Raw genomic sequence first — 16,975 nt, forward strand, 5'->3', positions numbered from 1 at the left:
CAAATAAATTTGCTACCGGGCACCAAAAAATAATAGCTCAGTCTTACTCCATTACAGAGGGAACTTAGCAAATAATAAGCAAAAATAACAGCTGGGGTAGAGCAGCTCAGGTAAGGGGCATATGGGAGCAGACAGGAAGATGAAGAGAATGTTGCACATGAGCAGCTTTGCTAGGAGGTTATGATCTGTGTCTATGGAAAGGGCAGTGAAATGGTTCATGGGTCTGTGGAGGAAATGAGAATTTTGACAGGTAAATTAGTGTCAAGTCACAGGAAAAGCTCCTGGGGGTGAGTTGTTAGCATGCCTCTGGGAAAGACACCTCGGTGATAGACACCTTGTAGAGATAAAACACCAAAAAAGCTCCAGGTAAGGCCCAAGTGGTAGCAGAAGAACTTTCTGCCCCACAGCAGCTGCAGCACTTGACAGACAGAGAGAGCACAGGAACACGCAGGGACTGGGATGAGCTGCAGCGCTCCCACGGCAGCAGAGGTGCCTCTGCTCGGGAAACTCCTGTCTGAGGGCAACAGCACTCCCCCCTCTCACCGCCCTTGCGGAGCAGCGGCCCCAGCCCCGGGATTCGGGCATCCCGTGGCCATTCCCCAGAGACCGCACCTTGCTGTTTGTGTCTCGCATGGCTGGAGCACGCTGGTGTGAAAACAGAGCCGTGGTTTGACAAACCACGGAAGGTGGTGGGCCACTGAAATGTAATATTGGAACAGATCCTGGCATTGCAAACACAAACAGCATTTCATGTAGCCATGCTGGGCCTCTGGCACACAGAATCCCATGCAAATCCTACGCTCACTCCCACAGACACGCAGGTGCTTTCTCGGGAGCAGCCCCTGCAGCCGTACCTCCTACCGAGCTCCCTTCACTTGCACTGCACTGCACGCCTGCTGACACACAGAATATTTCCTGCCATTCATCAGCTGCTAGAGGCTCTACTTTGCTCAGGAGCTGGCGGCTCTGCACAGAGCACAGGGTGGTTTTATACCACCCACAATCACAGCTTCTCCTGCCAGGAAAGTGCACGAGACAGCTCCGGGAACTGCAGGAACCAAACAAGTACTGGGGTCCCCGGGGGTACAGGACAGGCTCACCTTAACTCTGTGTCTGGGCTCACAGCCGGGCAGGCAGCAGCTGTCACGGGAAGCTTGCGGAGATAAAACGCCAACCAGGCCAGCGCTGCGCTCCTAACGTGCCGGGTCAAAGAGCCTGTCCAGGCACCCCAAGTCCCTGCTGTGCCATCAGCCTGGGGCAAAGCAAATGCCAGTCATCTCCAAAAGAAGCACAAGGGACACCGCGACGCTCGCCCTTCCTTCAGGAAAGGCCGGCACAAGCCCTGCTGACGGGTCATATCCAGTGAGGCTCACGCAGGGGTGTCCTGGGTCAGATCAGGTTGGCCATGCTGGAGGTGGGAGGAAGCCGCCTGTTTGCAGCGAGGCGGCCGGAGATGGTGAAGACGCGGATGTCGCCCGTCTCCAGGCTCCGAGGAGCCGCCTGGCAGCAGGAGGTGCAGAGCAGGTAGAGCAGCAGGCAGAGGAGGATGGCACTGCCGGCAGTCAGGAGGACAACCCCGCTGGTGAACATGCTGGCCAGCGGCCGTGCAGGGCTGAGCTGCATGGTCGTGGTGGAGAGGATGGTGAGCACGACCCCGCAGACCACCAGCACCAGGGCGCTGAGCAGCAGCACCAGGCAGTCCGAGAAGCCCCCGCTCTTCAGGAGCTCGATCTGGTCCCGGCTGCGGATGCAGTTCATGTCCTGGATGGCAGAGCTCAGCAGCTGCTTCAGCAGCACGAGCAGGGCCAGGAGGCAGAGCGTGGTGCCCACGGCCAGCCGCCACTCGCCAGACCGGCTGCTAGTACTGTACAGCAGGATGATGCCCCCGATCCCGCACGCCAGGATCAGCACCACAGCCATCCCGTAGCACAGGATGGACTTCTTGGGGTCCTGGAACCACCAGAGCTCCACATGCTCTTCCAAGATGTTCCTCTGGATGTGGTCCGCGTCCGCAGGGGTGCGGGGGCTGCTCAGCTCTGCCAGCTCTGGCATGGTGGGAGGCTGGGTGGGGAGGGCACGGTGGGGTGGTTGCATAGGTGAATCTACACCCTTACAGTGAAGTGGAGGGTCAAGGCAGCAGCGGTTGCGAAGGCAGCTGCATTTCTCAAGTGGAGATGCCTCTGTTTCATTCTTTAGAGCCTGGTGAAGCTCCCTTCTGCAGCAGTGCCATCTGGAGAGCTACGGTCCATGCGCTGGGGCTTGAGCCCACCCCCCAGGCAGGGCTGCAGGACATGGTGGAGCATCCCTAGAGCAGCACCGTGAGGGAACAACCAGGGCTGCGTCCTTCCTTTCCTGTGTCTTTCATCTGAAAAAGTCAAGAAGAGAAGATATCATTAAACAGAGACCCTGCTCCCCTGAACCAAACAATCCCCTGCCAAACCCTGGGCCTTGGTTGCTCCAGACTGGCCTGAAGACCTTTCCCTGCCTCCCTCACAATAGCCCCATGCAACTGGAGCACAGATCAGTCACGCACGCACGTCTTCAGGGAGACTTCCACGCGCTGCCGGGGGACCTCAGCCTGCCCCAAGGGCGAGTCTCCTGCCTCCCCAGCCCCGTGTGCCCCGCTCAGAGGCTACTGGCACATCGCTGCCCGCAGGACTCTGCCTGCAGCTGGTGCTGGCAGCAGGGCAGGGACGGAGCAGAGGCAAGTCCCTCCTGGGATAAAGCCCCATTCACAGCTCGGGCTTCACATGCTCCCTCATCAGCATCAGCCTCTTGTCACCAACTGGCTCTGCTGCCCAGAATGACATCGGGAGGTGGGGGTCAGGACCGGGGCTTAACCCTTTCAGTGCAGTCGCTGGAAGAGCGAGAGCTGCCCTTGCTGCATGTTCTCAGCCTTGTCCCTACCCCTGCACTGCCAGCGGTTCCCCCACCCAAGTTCCCTACAGAAATACGATGGTTACATCTCCAGTGGTCTCAGCGCTGCCCTGGAAAGAGCCCCCAGAAAGCTGGGACCTGGCACCCTGCAATTTTGCTCTCTTCTTTGCTGGTCCCTGAAGCATTCCCCACTGGAGGGGAGCAGGGGAAGGGCCGCGGTGGCTGCAGGGTGAAGGCAGGCTCCCTGGTGCTGCACCCAGCTGGGCTCCCCTCGGCACAGCGCCTTGTCTCAACCCGCAGCCTCGCTTCCCAGGCTCATCACCTCCCCCAGATCTGGGCCCCCCTCAATTCTTCATGGGTACAGTTTTACACCAAGAGTGGAAACCACTTGCATTTCTCTCACATAATGTCCCGCACCAGCATGTGAGTGCTCTGGCTGGTTCCACAGCACCAGAAGGACCCTCCAGCACAACTAGTACCCGAAGCAAGGAGAGGTGCTGGGGAGGACAGTGCAGGAGCGTCTCCGGTATGGCTGAGCGCTTGACACATGGGGCAGACCCTGGAGACCCACGAACTGCCTCCCTGGTCACCTCCCACACAGGACGACGCACGCTCGGCCATCGCGGGCACACACACAAAAAGCGGTCAGAGTCCCACAGGAGCCCGTGGTGGGGACAGGAACCGATGCAGATCCCCTGCGTCAGAGCTGCGTTTTACTTCTCCCAGGTGGGGGGATGGCCACGCAGCACCCTGCCTGCTAGAAATGGCTCTCCGGGAGCCTGTCAGCCCATGCCAAACACTCCTTTTGTCTTTGTGCCCTGCTCTGCACGGCGCTGGGACTCTGGGCTCATTACGGACGGGCGGGGACAATTTGTGACCTCCACGCATGGCAGCTCTGCACACACCAGGGATCTTTGCTCCCACAGCTCTCCCTGTCCTCAGACAGTCTCCACAGACGCATCCCCTTACGGCAATGCCTTTGCTACCAGCAAACGCCTCAAAATCCCCCTCCATCAGGGACAAGCCAACGTGGGGTGGGGGGAGAGGGAGGACAATAGCGTGGGGGGGTGCCCGAACCAGACACCGCCTGACAGTGTCAGGCCAAGCTCCTCCTGAGTCACTCCCCGGCTGTGATGGAGCATGAGGTCACTTTGGACGTGGCTCAGGGCACGCTGCCAGCTGGCAGCACGTGTCCAGGAAGTCTCTAACCACCACGGGTTTGCAGGCCCGGGACCCATCACGCCATGTGAGCTGCGCACTGTGCTATTCCCTCGCACGGCTGCCGGTGCTTGAATTGCCTGGGCAGGGAGTGGGCTGGGACGCAGAAGCCCAGGCTCCAGAGGGTACACTTGCCTGGAGGCCCGTGGGAGATCTGCAGCTCCCGGCTAGAGCCAGAACAATCAGAAAGCATCAGTTAGGGAGAAAAAAAAGCGGTGGTTGAGTATGCTGATTTGTGCCTGCTGGGACCCACTTTGATTTTGCATGAGACAGAAGATACCTTGTGCTGTCCGCACGTGCCCAGGACACAGGTTCCTGAGAAGGTGAGGATATCACCGGGCACTTTCAAAGGAGAGGGGCGAGAAGAGGTTGAGCCCGGAGACGTTTCCTCAGCCTATGCAAACCAGCTCAGTGCTAAGCACTACTTCCTCCTGCCTTTCCTTCTCCAAGCACAGCGGTGCCTTATCTCCTCCTTACCAGCGAACGGGTGAGTCTAGTAGATAGCAGGTTTGTAGATTAGATTGAGATTTTGGACTAAGAAAACATGAAGCTTGGAGAAGTGCAAAGTCTGCGGCCTTCTGCTGCTTGACCAAAGTTGCGCACACAAGTTGTGAGTCAAACAGTAAGCATAAGAAACACAACAGCACTAACCACAGTGAGGGAAAATGCGACCAAAAAATCAAGCTATGGGACTGCATTCTCATGTTACTTTTTAAAATTTAGCCATTTTAATTTTTATTTGCTCAGAAGAAGGTCAGGGAGCAAGATAAAACTATTAGAGCATCTGGCTGCAGAACAAAATAAGGTATGACCTCTATGAGCAGGTATTTCCCAGTGTTATATTCACCTCTATTAAACAAACAGAGGCAAAGGCTTCCACTGAAGTGTGTCTCCATGTTTCCTTGTGTGTGTTTGAAAATGTTGTGGGAATATAAACTTTTGCTCTATAAGCCTCCACACTTGTCTTGGGCTTCTCTAGACTGTGAGGGTTTGTGCCACTAATAACAGTATTTTTACTCTTAGAATCACAGAATAATTCAGGTGGGATGGGACCTTGTGAAGCCACCTGGTCCATCCCTCTGCTTGAAGCAGAGTTAACCTCAAAGTCAGACTGAGCAGCTCAGGGCCCCATCCACTTGGGTGCTGGATACTGCCAAGGATGGAGGATCCACAGCCCCTTTGGGATCATTCCAGTGTTTAACCATCCTCACCAGGAATAAATTTTTCCTTAAATCTAACTGCAGTTTCCCATTCCTCAGCACGGCTGCATTGCCTCCCATCCTCTTAAGAAAAATCTGACTGTCTTTATGTATTAAACTAAAGCAGCCCTATCCTGGGTGTCACCACTCCTTGGAGAAGGGATGAAACTAGATCTCACAGCAACTTTGCCGATCTGGTTTCTTTGCATTATGCAGCATATCAGTTTGCCTGGATCAGACTGAGAGAAAGGAAGGGATGTGGATCCCTGCTCTGCCATGAGGGAGAAGGACAGCAGTTGCCCCTTCTGCAGCTCTTCTTTGGGCTACTTGGTCTCACTGGTCTGGGACAGATCATAACCCTTTGGGAGCTTAAGCCAGATAGCCCATCAGATTAGCCAGTTTGATAACATGTATCACAGGTCATTAATCTCTACCATTTACTTACTACTGAACCCAGTGCTTTCAGTGCTCCCATATTTGTATTAGGAGAAAAAGGAGGAGAGGACCAGCCCAGCCACACAATGCTTTCTGACTGAAGGTCGCATTTCAGGAAAAAATTGACAAGCTGTCCTTCCCCACTGCTGGCTGGCAGCTGGAAAGGAAGAACAGGAAAGCGCTGGGAATGCAGGAAAACAAAAATGTTCCTGTTTTTCCTTTTTTGCTGTGGGGTTTTTTTTCCTACTCTGACAACATTTAACTGGGAATTGAGGGTCATCATCAACTGGTTTCTGGCCACTCCTGGCTGCAGGTGTGAGAGACACACGCCTGCTGACCGCCTGGGAATGGTTTATGCATTTATTTACTTACTTACAGACTTTTTCTGTCTGACTGTCTGATATCTGACAGGTGGGCCATAGACTGTATGTTAATTAACACTTTAATTTCAGAGCCACATAAAACTCAGCTGTTGAAATACTCCTCACTTCCCTCTCCCCAAACCCAGGGTACACCATGAGACATTGCTTACCCACAGCATTCAAGAGGGGAAGTCTGGGGGTGGGACAGGCTCCCGCAGCACTTCCAGCCTTGGAAGGGTTTTATGCAGCTATGTGGACTTTGTGAGCATCATGGAGAGTGAGAGTGTTCGGCAAGATTTGCTGTAAAACAACAATACATAAAATGATTTGCATGAGCAATCTAGATGAGAGCCAACAGAGCCTCACAATCTCAAAAAGATACAAGCCATCTCCTTCCCCTGCTTCTCCTGTCCATCACAGCTTATTTGCTTCTTGGCCAGGTCTGGCCATAGCCTGTTTGGGATGGACTTGCCACCACTCTGTGCCTCACAGAAACCTCTAGTCCAGAATTGCCCTAAGTATTTTCTCATCCCTTCGTGTAATTTTTCCAACTTCCATTCTATTCTGTCTATTCTATTTCATTTGGAAGGGACCTACAACAATCATCTAGTCCAACTGCCTGACCAATTCAGGGCTGACCAAGTTAAAGCATGTTATTAAGGACATTGTCCAAAGGTCTCTTGAACACTGGCAGGCTTGAGGCATCGACCAGCTCTCCAGGAAGCCTGTTCCAGTGTTTGGCCACCCTCTTGGTAAAGAAATTCTTCCTAAGCATATTCTATTCTATTCTATTCTAACTCCCTAGTAAGCTCAAAGAAAATCAAGCTCAAGTATCTTCTTTTATGCCTGAATTACTGCCAATACACAAATCAGAAGCTGTGAATGTCGTAGTGCTCAAGGCCCATCTGTGGCCCTGGGAGCAGGGATGCTGCTGCCCTGGGTGGTGTGGGAAGGTCTCCTCTCTTCTCCTGAGAACTCAGGAGTGGGGATAGAGGAACCAGTGGGGAATGGGAGTAATGGGGCTTTTATGTGGCATCTGTCTGTCTCACCCAAAATCCTAGCAAAAGATCCACACTCCTTTGGCTGCTACATCAACCACCAATTTCCAGTGCTCCTCCTTTCTAGGGCTGCTCAAAATCCAGGCAAACCTATGCTGTCTAACCTGTATCTCTGGGGAGAGCCCACCCTCTCTACCCTGCCAGAGGGATAATGCTTTCCCAGAAGTGAGCATCTGTCCCACCAGCGCTTCTGCCACCAGACATCATTCGGGAAGCCTCGGGGAAGCCCTGGGTGGTGGCGGACTGTCCCTTCCTTTCACCAAGCCTAGGGACTCTGGAGGCAAGGATGGTGGAGGGCTTGTTGTAACAGGGTCAGCGCAGCTACTTTTTACAGAAATCCAGATAGCTTCGGCGTGCTGCATTATAAAGGTTCGTGTTCGCCTTCCTCTCTGTATGCATAACAGGCATCCATCATCCTGACCCCACAGAGCCTGTCCTGATGCACCTCTGCCGAGGGAGGCCTGGGAGCCCTGAAGGAACAAGAAACTCCGGAGCCTTATGTGCCGAGAGGAAACACGATCGCGCAAGGAAGAAACGATGTGGAGGCAAGAGGCAGGATCTCTTAAGAAGTACGTCCGAAGTACGCCCGAACCTGCCAGCAGTTACTGATGAAGCACGGCCCTTCCCGCGCACGCACGGGTCCCGGGGAGGAGGGCTTACTCACCTGCGGCAGACGCTGCCCACACGCGATAGCCCAGTGCTGTTCCCTGCTCCTGGCTGGCAGCAATGGTTTTTCCTGACTTTCCTTCCACTGGATCGAGCTAACGAGGGAGCTCACGGGGAAAAATCTCTTCCCTTCCTCCGGCAACCGCCTGCCAAGAAACAGGTGCTCCTGCCGGCTCCCCTTCCTGGTGCGGGACGGGCAGCACCCACGAGAGGCTGCAAGCCCTCACCTCTCGCCCGGGCAGGTGCATTCCCCAGCAGGGTGGTGTCTCAGCAAACCTGCTGCTGGCCTTGGAGAGGCTCCAGAGCCGCGCAGGTGTGCAGGTGCTACCCCTCCCTCCCTCCCCCGGCGGGATCTGGCCACACACCGATCCTGGAAGGTGGCTCATTTCCTCCCAGCTGGAGGTGCAGGGGTGCCCGAGCCAGGGAGCAGCTCCCAGGCAGCAGGTGAGAGGAAGCCTGCAGCCAGGCTGGCAGCGCGAGGGAAGGTTTGACACATTCGGCAAGTATTTGGTATGACGTGCTGTTAAATAAAATAGCCCCTGCACTACTGCATAGGCTAGGGCCATCTGGTCGCATCAGGACTGGATCTTTGTATGGCATTTGGACCAGGCAGGCGCTTAGGTCAGGCAAGATGTCATGGTGGTGCCACCTCCGTCACCGGGCAGCTGCAGTACCCCCCTCCCTGGGAAAGAGCGGCATCAGCACAGCCTGCCGTGCTGCAGAAGAGCTGACTTCCTGGTAATCTAGTTGAAAGAAAAGGGTGACCATTTTGAGAGGAGTTACGGAAACAGAGAAGGACTTATTTGAGAAAGGAAGAGAAAAAAAGGGAGTAGCAGGAACGCAGAAGTCAGCAGGGGAATGGGACTCCCAGACTGAGTGCGTGCCCCCTCCCTTGTGGCTGGGCTTAATGACAGCAGAAGGGATCACTACTCCGAGTCTGAGCAGCTGGAAAATCTCCTGGGAGATGTAGAAAGAAGAGAACGGGGCCGACAGCAGCTCTTGCCTGACTAATGGAAAGAGAGGCTCGGTTATTAAGTCGCATGCTAGTTTTTTAGCAGGCTATGAGAAGGAAAACTTAGGATATGCTAATACAATAGACACCAATTAGTGTGACAGCCTCAGGAATTTGTCTGAGTAAAATCTGACACATCTTTTGAAACTTGCGAAATATCATCTGTCCGTCCAGTGGTTGTTGTCCTAAACCTAAAACAACAAATGGGCTGTGGTGGATTTCACTATACAAACACCCTTGAACAATGAGCTTGTCCCTACCCAGAAAAACCTCGTCCTTTAGGTAGGCCAGTTAACAAATACATCATCCAAGGGGATGAATACATCATCCAAGTTATATTCACTTTAAAAAGTGGGCTGTAACTTTATAAGAGCATGAGATGCTTACCAGATCCTTTAGAAAGGTACCGAGAAGAGAAACAGACAATGGAGACCAAGAGAGGATGAAAGTGGAACGTGTCTTTGCACTCTGACAGAACTCAGAAGACCATTAGCATACAAACCCATAACCCAGTTACAACTTAATTCTGAAAACATTTGTACAGCACACGCGTGGGAGACTGACCTTGGTCTAGTTTTCCCGGTATAGAAAGGGCTTGTACATCTATTTTTCTTCCAGCAGGTCTCTGATAAACCTCAGTTGTAACACTGCTGTGGCTGACTTTTAATGTTCTCCCTTACAAACAATGTTTAACCGCCTCTTAGCTACTAAGATCAAGTTTGAAATCCTCTTGAACTGAGTTTGCCAGCTGTCTACCTAGGCTTCATCTGACAAGCCTTGTATTACCATTAAATCTTTCTCATGAGGGTGACACACAGGCATACTTTTAAGCATATTAATCATCACTTAGAAATCATTCTTCACCTGTATATGCTTCTTCCTCTTATTAGGATAAGGTCCTTATTTTTCAGAAAGATTGATTCCATTTCTCTAAACCACATCTCTTAAAGCAGTGGCTTCTACCACTCAATGTATTCTGACAGAGAGAAGGAAAAATTATACCACATGGGAGTCTAGCAAATTCAAATGGGTGTGTTCTGAAAATTTAAGCAGGAACTACTTTCTGAAATATTTGTTAATTACATTAATTACATCCTCTTTCTGTACAGGAAGTATCAAGATTATATGGGGAGGGGAGGAGGAAGAAAGGGTGTTAAGCTAGCACATTAACAGACCAATTCCATCATAACTTCTTCCTTTTGTTCCTGTGAAACCTGTGCTTCATGCACGTTAAAGCTGAAAAATTAAAAAAGACTAAGGAAACTTAATTCCACAGTCATGGACAAAGTACTCAACTGAAATCTCCCAGGTCATAGGAGCTCATGGAACCATCCATTTTGGCATGGTGTTAGCATGGAAATGAGTCTAGTATCCCTAATGGTAATATAGCTTACACATTATCTAGCCTTGGCACCACTATCTTATGTACGATATTATTAGTAGTATGTAGAAAGCACTCGTCATTTCTCTACAATTCAGCATAGGAAATGGAAACAGTAATGTTCTGGCTGTTACAATACCATATAGTTCCATGCTCGATCAGTAGTTTAAATTTCTGATGTATGTGAAGTATTCCTCAGTGAGACAGTGTGTCATGCAGACAAAAAAGGATGAAAAAATTACTTTCCCCCCCCTCATTATTAAAGAAATTACTCCCTGCCTTTTTCTATACATGAGTACTTTGCAGAGTGACTTTTTAGGGGAATTTCACTGAAAAACTGAACTAAAGGGATTGCAGATGTTGGAAAAAAAGACAAGCAAATATTAACTTATCAAAGTTACAGTAGAGTTATGACATAAGGTTTGGACTTTATTCCAGATTTTGGAGTCTGAAACTGGGCTGCCTTTTTGTGCTGCTGAAATGATTGTAACAGATGAGACAATACATCTCTAGACAGAAGGCAGAGGCTTGAGCAAGGGCTCTAGCTCAGGTGTGCTTGACCACTAGTCAAAGGTTGCCCTCACAAGGTAATTGATTTTTAGTCTGTGGCTGGATACCTGCTTGGAATAACACTGACATGTGTCTTAAGTGCGGGCAGTCCTTTGTATGGACATAGGCAATTCAATACTGGCAAAATAAAAGGCTAATGTTGATTTTTGCAGCACAATGACACCAAATTAGAATTCTAGCAGAAAAGGCTTACAGAGTTTGACTAGCACTTCTGAACTAGGACACATTATTTTTCAAGAGAAAGGTGCATACCTGCCCTAGCATGAAGGCACAAAGATCAGTCTTGCACTAACACAAATTTATTTTTTTTGTCTTGGCTCCTAGGCCTCATGGAAAGGGCAGATTCCAGGAAAGTACAAGGGAGTGAAGGTTGCTGCCTTGTGTTCAGAGCAGTGAGTGCTGCACAAGTGCTTCTAGCGGAAGAGTATAGGATCATGGAAGTCTAATCCATGCTGTTGCATTTCTGATCTTGCCAGGAGAATGTAGTAATGTAAGGCATCCTTGAACCAGGTCACTGTTGCTGTGTCTTGTGACTTCTTTCCAGATTCAGCTTAGGAAGATTTCCAACTAAGAGAGGCTGAACTGCAAGGACTTGCCCCTTCTCCTGGATTTGGTCTCGCAGGTATTGAATTTCTAGCTGCTGCATTTCTATGATTTTCTCACTTTCCTTCTCTGCATTCAACCTCAGGACAGCTGGGCTGGACAGCAGTTCAGTGGAGGAAGCTAGAAGATAAAATCAGAGAGGATAGAGCAGAGTAACAAAGGTCCAGCTCACAGAGTTCCTTGGCATGAACAAGGAAAGGAGTCTTTCAGGGTTGAAGGAGTAGAGCTAAATAGTAAGATTCTGCAGTATTTAGCAGCTTCTACAACTAACATTACAATATAACAGGTACCACCAGGGAGACACGCTGAAACAATGTGGAGACAGTAATATAATTGTTCACCAACGACAAAAAAGGCTTCTGGAATGAGTACTGACAATATGGAAAACATACAAGAAGCACTATTCACCTGTGTCTTGAATGGCTTGTTTTTTCTTGGTTAATCTTAGTGTTGACTGGAGGTCATGTACCTGCGTGTGGGCCACCGCCAGTTCTTGCCGCAAGTCATTGATTTCCTTAATCAGACTCACATTTTCCTGCAAAAACAGTATGCCCTATGAGGAAAAGCACAGGTACTATCTGGCTCAGCAATATGTATCTTCTTATCATTGGGAAGGACACTGGACAGCATATAATCATTATCAGAAGCAGAAGATACAGGGCAATCAGTACAGTACACAACATTTCAGATAAGGCCATAGTAGATCTGATGCAAAACATGACAGTATCAAACCATGTTAGCTCAATAACCTAATATTTGTTTTGCTTTTCTGACTGCAGCTGCACTCCAAGGTATCATCTTCCTTGACAGTTCCACAGGGAAGCTCAGGTCCCTTCCTGGACTGATCCAATTAATTCAGAATTAATGTGAGGCATTCCTATTTCTCCCTCCACTGTGTACTATTTTGCTTTTCATTTGCCACTATGTGTCTGTTCATTTAAATTATCTGTATCTCCTTGCACTTCTTCAAAGCCCTTTTCATTAGTTCTGACAGACATCGCTTTCCAACACCTCTTCCAAATTATTAAAAAATATATAAAGCATATGGAGACTTGAGATACCTACTGCTAACATGCTGTTACAGGGAAAAGTTAGCTCTGTATTAATCTTTTGTTCTTTTTTTAGTCAGTTTTCAACTCAAAAAAGTTCAGTCTTCTAATTTTTTTAATAGCCTACCACAAAGCATCTTGCTGAAGGACTTGTGAAAGTATGAGAGAATGAACTCTACCCATTGTTGTGACAGATTCAAAGACTTCAGCAAAACCAGTATGGGCTAATACCAGTGAAGGATAATAAAACTGTTGCTCACAATTGAGAAACAGGAGCACCATTAACTAAACATTTCTTTTCTTAATTCAGGAGAAGTGAAATGGTATATTTGCCTCTTACAAAGAAGGCGAAATACCTTATCACATCAACAGCTAGTGCAAATGTTAAACAGCTGCCATCATACTTAAACCAAGAATAGCAAGGATTTCAGCTACTTGTGGTGGTTTCTTAGAAGTTTTGGAACACAGCACCATTCCAACCCCTGGAACTTCATCATAAATGGTAACATTTTAAAAATGTAAGTGGCCAAAAGGCATGCTTTGGGTACCTTACGTAATACCAGTCTCAAGCAATAGAGAACCCACTAAAAAACAGGAGATAAGAACAAGGATTAATGACATTTTCCTATGAAAAAGATGTCTTCAAATCTTGGTGTTTTTTTAATGATAATTTTGTTTGATAAAGATAATTATGTTGCCACAAGAGATTTATGCAAGGCATATGATTCAGTTCCTTACAGTATACTTATAAAGTATTAGCACCACACAACTGAAAACTGGTTAGTAACAAAGTATAATCCTTACCACAATTATCTGTACATAGATGCACTCATGGAGTTCAAGTTGGCAGCAATAACTCAAGGTGCATGTGCATGGCAAGATTCTCAATACTTCGCACTAAGTACACCAACTGTGCTTTAGTTGCCCCTCAGCTGAAAGTCACTGACTAGAGGAAGATTGTGGGATGCGTTAAGCTCTGAACTTGGGCAAGAACAGTTGTTGTGTTGGATTCTAAATGAAGTGGGAGCTGGTGCACTCAGGCAGCCTGCTCTGAAATCGTAATATTTTGTTGACTCCTACGTTTAATTCAAGTCTTTAAACACAGATGAAATTTGACTGCTATGCTTTTATCCCAAAGCTTGATACTGAAAGGAACACATGAAGGTGATAACTTCCAAGAATCAGTCATGGTAATTTTCTTTTGACCAGCTTTCAGGGTTAGGTCACAGCATTTCTGTTTAGATGTACTTTAGTCATGAACATCTTCATAAGTTTGCTCCAAGTGGTTGAATGCTGCTATCAAATGAAGATCTTGCTTTTGGTCTATTAGACAGTATAATACATAGTATCTTGTATGAGGCAATCTTGGCTATGTTGAAATGTCTCCTTCGGTTTGCTGGGTGCTAAAAGGCTGCTGGTTGACACTGATAGTATTTTTCTGAGGAGGCATGCTATCCAGAGAGATTAGCCTTTAATTCAGTTTTTGCATTCTGTCAGAAAGCTTGCACTGCAATGCAATGGATTAAAATAAATGTTCATGGTAAAACTCATTGTCATGAGATGGTTGTGGCAAAGTACCCATTGTTTCAGAAAAGGGATTGATCAAATGTACGGAGGATGAGGGCATCAGGTAAAACTGCATATATGTCTGAATGCAATCTACAGCCTAGGAAGTCCCTACAGTGCTGACTGTCAGAGACAGGTAGGACATATTATAGAAAAGATCATCCTCTACATGCTTCAGTTCCAGCAGTGTTACTTCAAGATTATCTTCTTATGTATCCAAGTGACCAAACAAGCCATTACAAATACAGAAGGCTGGAGGGAAGATGAATAGTCTAACAACAAGCAACTTGTCAATTGTAAGAATAACTCAAATTACCTTGACAGTTCTAATCATCTGTTGCAGCAGTCACTAGTAGAATGTACCTATGAACAGTCACTCAGAGAGGAATGCACAGCTCTGAAAATGTAAGCACAATAATAGAAATACAGAGCTGGAAGGCCATCAAGATGTCATTTACTTTTTCAAAGCAAGTCCTGACAGAAGTTTGTTTAAACTAGTCTTAAAAGCCCCCTGTGAAGAACTGGAAGACCACGATAATTCCTCCTGGCTGTAAAGTCTCATTAATCCACTAGACTTCGGAGAACTGCTTTTTCTTTGAAGAAACCAGGCTGCTTAGAACCTTTGATATCTTCGTCTTCCAGATGTTTTATTAATTCAGTTTTAATCATCATTTCATCTTAGGCTTACTGATCCAAAACATCAAGTATTATCATTATGAGCACCATCTGTCACCCTGTTCCAGCAAGGAAATTCTTCAGGTTATTTTCTGAAGCCATCTCCTTTTGTGCCAAAGGAAACATCTAACTCACAGAGGGAGTCAAAAAATTAAAACAGGGCCAGGGAAGATGATTGCTGCCGCCTAGGCCTGAAGAAGCACTATGAATAAATAGCAAAGAACAGATGACTTAGGAGGTGACTGAGGTCTAATGATCCTGAGGAAGCATAATAAAATAACAGTGAAGAAAGGGCTAGTGAGGGGAAAAGGAAATGCTGACTGAGCAGGAGATCAAGGTAAGAAGAGACTGTAAAAGAGCTGTCCTCCTAGGATGTTTGGTGTGGGGCTTTAGATCCTCTCACTCCAGATGAAAACAAATTGGATCTTTGGCCCCAACTGTCACAAGTTTACCTTGCCTTGTAGGAAACAAGGATTCTGAGCAAGAGATCTTGGTACAAATAGGCATATTCATCATGTGTTTCTGAACTTCCTTGAAAAACCTGGATGTGAAAAGCAGAAAGTTCTTCTGAATTCAGACCAGTAGGCATGGGACTATGTGGCCAAAGAAAGTAATTTTTTTTTTCTTTTCTTCCTCCAAATTACTTCCTAAACACTACTACACAGCAAGTACAGCTTGGCACTCAGACAGGTGCAATTTGACTATGATGGCAATTATAAATACTGTTTCAAATAAAAAATAACTACATTAATTGCTTTAAAAACACCCAGGCAGCAGAGATTCCCTATCTCCTTTTACATTAGGGAGTGGGAGATAAACAAAAGTATCCACAAAACAGCAGCAATTTCTGACTTCAGAGATCTTGCTCTTTTTGTCCAGAAAATTATAGAATTTTAGTAGCTCAATGAATATTATCCTTGAATGGAAGCACTTGAAAAACTTAGGAATTTCTGGCAAGTAAGCAAACCAAAACTGTTTCAAAGTCCTAAGAAACCACTGTGGTAAGGCTACTAAAGTCTCTTTTGTACAGCTGCTTCCTTCTTCCCCCTCCATACCACAAGGAGAAGGCTTATTACCTGCACGATGCGCATGTAAGCAGCTTGGTGCATTTCCTGATCTTTCACCACCTTCTTTTTGAAAGCTGCCAAATTTCTCTCAAGATACTCTCGCTGTCTCATGTACTCCTGCTGAAAATCTGTGTCTGCTGCTTCAGTCTCCACCTGAGGGGGCATAGCATTTTGCCTCAGTAATTACACTACCAGAGAAATTCATCTGGAAGGAGAAAGCAAAGGGCCTGACTCACCAAGTCTGATTGCTGCACATACTTGGTGTAGAGCTCACGGATCCCATCCTTCATCTTTCTGGAATCCTGAATGAAGCCCACACAATTATGAAGATCTGTTTTAAATCGTTTGATGAGAGTTTCCATATTTTGCTTCTGCAAGAATGATGTAGGTACATTCTTATTTGGCTCATCAGAGCACTCTATCATATGCAATTTTCTAGAAAGTCTAGCAGAACTGGTGAAAGCTCTCATATACTTCACTTCCACTTAATTTAAAAAAAGTCTTTCATTAAAAAACCTGCTGGGGATCTGAGCACTAAATGTTCAAAAGCAGTGACAAGTTTTAGCAGTAATAATAATCCAAGATACTTGCATTAGGTAATGTAAGTGCCAGTACCCAGAGATCTCATCCAAAAACCAGTGGCTTATTATCATGACTGCTACCCCCCACTGTTATTTCCCAAACAATCTACTTTCTTATTTAGAAGCAACACACGAACAGTTAATGAGAGAAGGCAAGGGACAAAACACATATCAGACACATGCACAACTTTGTGATTTCATATCAAGAGTGCTTTCCCATTCTCACTTTGGTTTCTACCAGGCCCCTCTACCTGCTTCCTCAGTCCTGCACTGCGTGCTAAGCTCCTTCACCTTCACTTGCAGTCACTTTTCCTCCCTAGTCTGATGTGCTTGCTGTCAAACACAAGGGGTCCTTGTCTCCTCCATTAATAAGCCCACCCTTCATATCACCCTACTGATGCCTATGTATCATTGTAGGTGATAGCCTACGTGCTGCTCCTGTTTAGGCCAAGTGTCCCCAGAATTCAAGCTTGGGCAGGAAAGGGTAGTCAGTTAAACATTTGCCTCGCTGCTCTGTAAACCCAGAAGAATATGTGTTGATTGAACAAACTGACACATAAATAACTGGATTTTTTTTAGTATCAACTCTCTAACCTGGTTGCAAGCTTGGAAGTTTTCTGTGTTTGTCCCCACTGACCAGAGACTCTCCTCATCCT

General features: G+C 47.5%; 2 protein-coding genes and 1 long non-coding RNA gene across 4 annotated transcripts in view; 1 reads left to right on the forward strand and 2 right to left on the reverse strand.

Moving 5' to 3' along the window:
* TMEM125 (transmembrane protein 125) lies at positions 1–6,351 on the reverse strand. Of its 2 annotated transcripts, none has more exons than XM_049808292.1 (2): positions 6,262–6,351; positions 1–2,365 (listed from the first exon to the last, which is right to left on the reverse strand). In XM_049808292.1, exon 2 carries the CDS (start codon positions 2,092–2,094, stop codon positions 1,390–1,392), a length of 705 nt encoding a protein of 234 aa, XP_049664249.1. In that variant the 5' UTR covers positions 2,095–2,365; positions 6,262–6,351; the 3' UTR covers positions 1–1,389. The 2 variants fall into 2 exon arrangements, with proteins under 2 accessions (XP_049664249.1, XP_049664248.1); XM_049808291.1 differs by lacking the exon at positions 6,262–6,351 and adding an exon at positions 2,538–2,557.
* LOC126041913 (uncharacterized) lies at positions 4,111–11,376 on the forward strand. Its single transcript, XR_007507024.1, has 3 exons — positions 4,111–4,582; positions 7,554–7,718; positions 11,323–11,376. It is a non-coding gene; the product is annotated as an uncharacterized LOC126041913 (long non-coding RNA).
* The window catches only part of CFAP57 (cilia and flagella associated protein 57), a 23,856-nt gene continuing 17,575 nt past the window's right edge, over positions 10,695–16,975 (reverse strand). The window contains exons 19-22 of the mRNA XM_049808289.1: positions 15,975–16,109; positions 15,748–15,891; positions 11,790–11,916; positions 10,695–11,501 (exon numbers count right to left, since the gene is read on the reverse strand). Of these exons, the coding sequence (XP_049664246.1) occupies positions 11,290–11,501; positions 11,790–11,916; positions 15,748–15,891; positions 15,975–16,109 (618 nt within the window). The 3' untranslated portion in view covers positions 10,695–11,289. The remainder of the gene's footprint in view (positions 11,502–11,789; positions 11,917–15,747; positions 15,892–15,974; positions 16,110–16,975) is intronic.

The sequence above is a fragment of the Accipiter gentilis genome, chromosome 8, assembly GCF_929443795.1.
Source record: "Accipiter gentilis chromosome 8, bAccGen1.1, whole genome shotgun sequence".
In the NCBI taxonomy this organism is placed as follows: Eukaryota; Metazoa; Chordata; class Aves; order Accipitriformes; family Accipitridae; genus Astur; species Astur gentilis.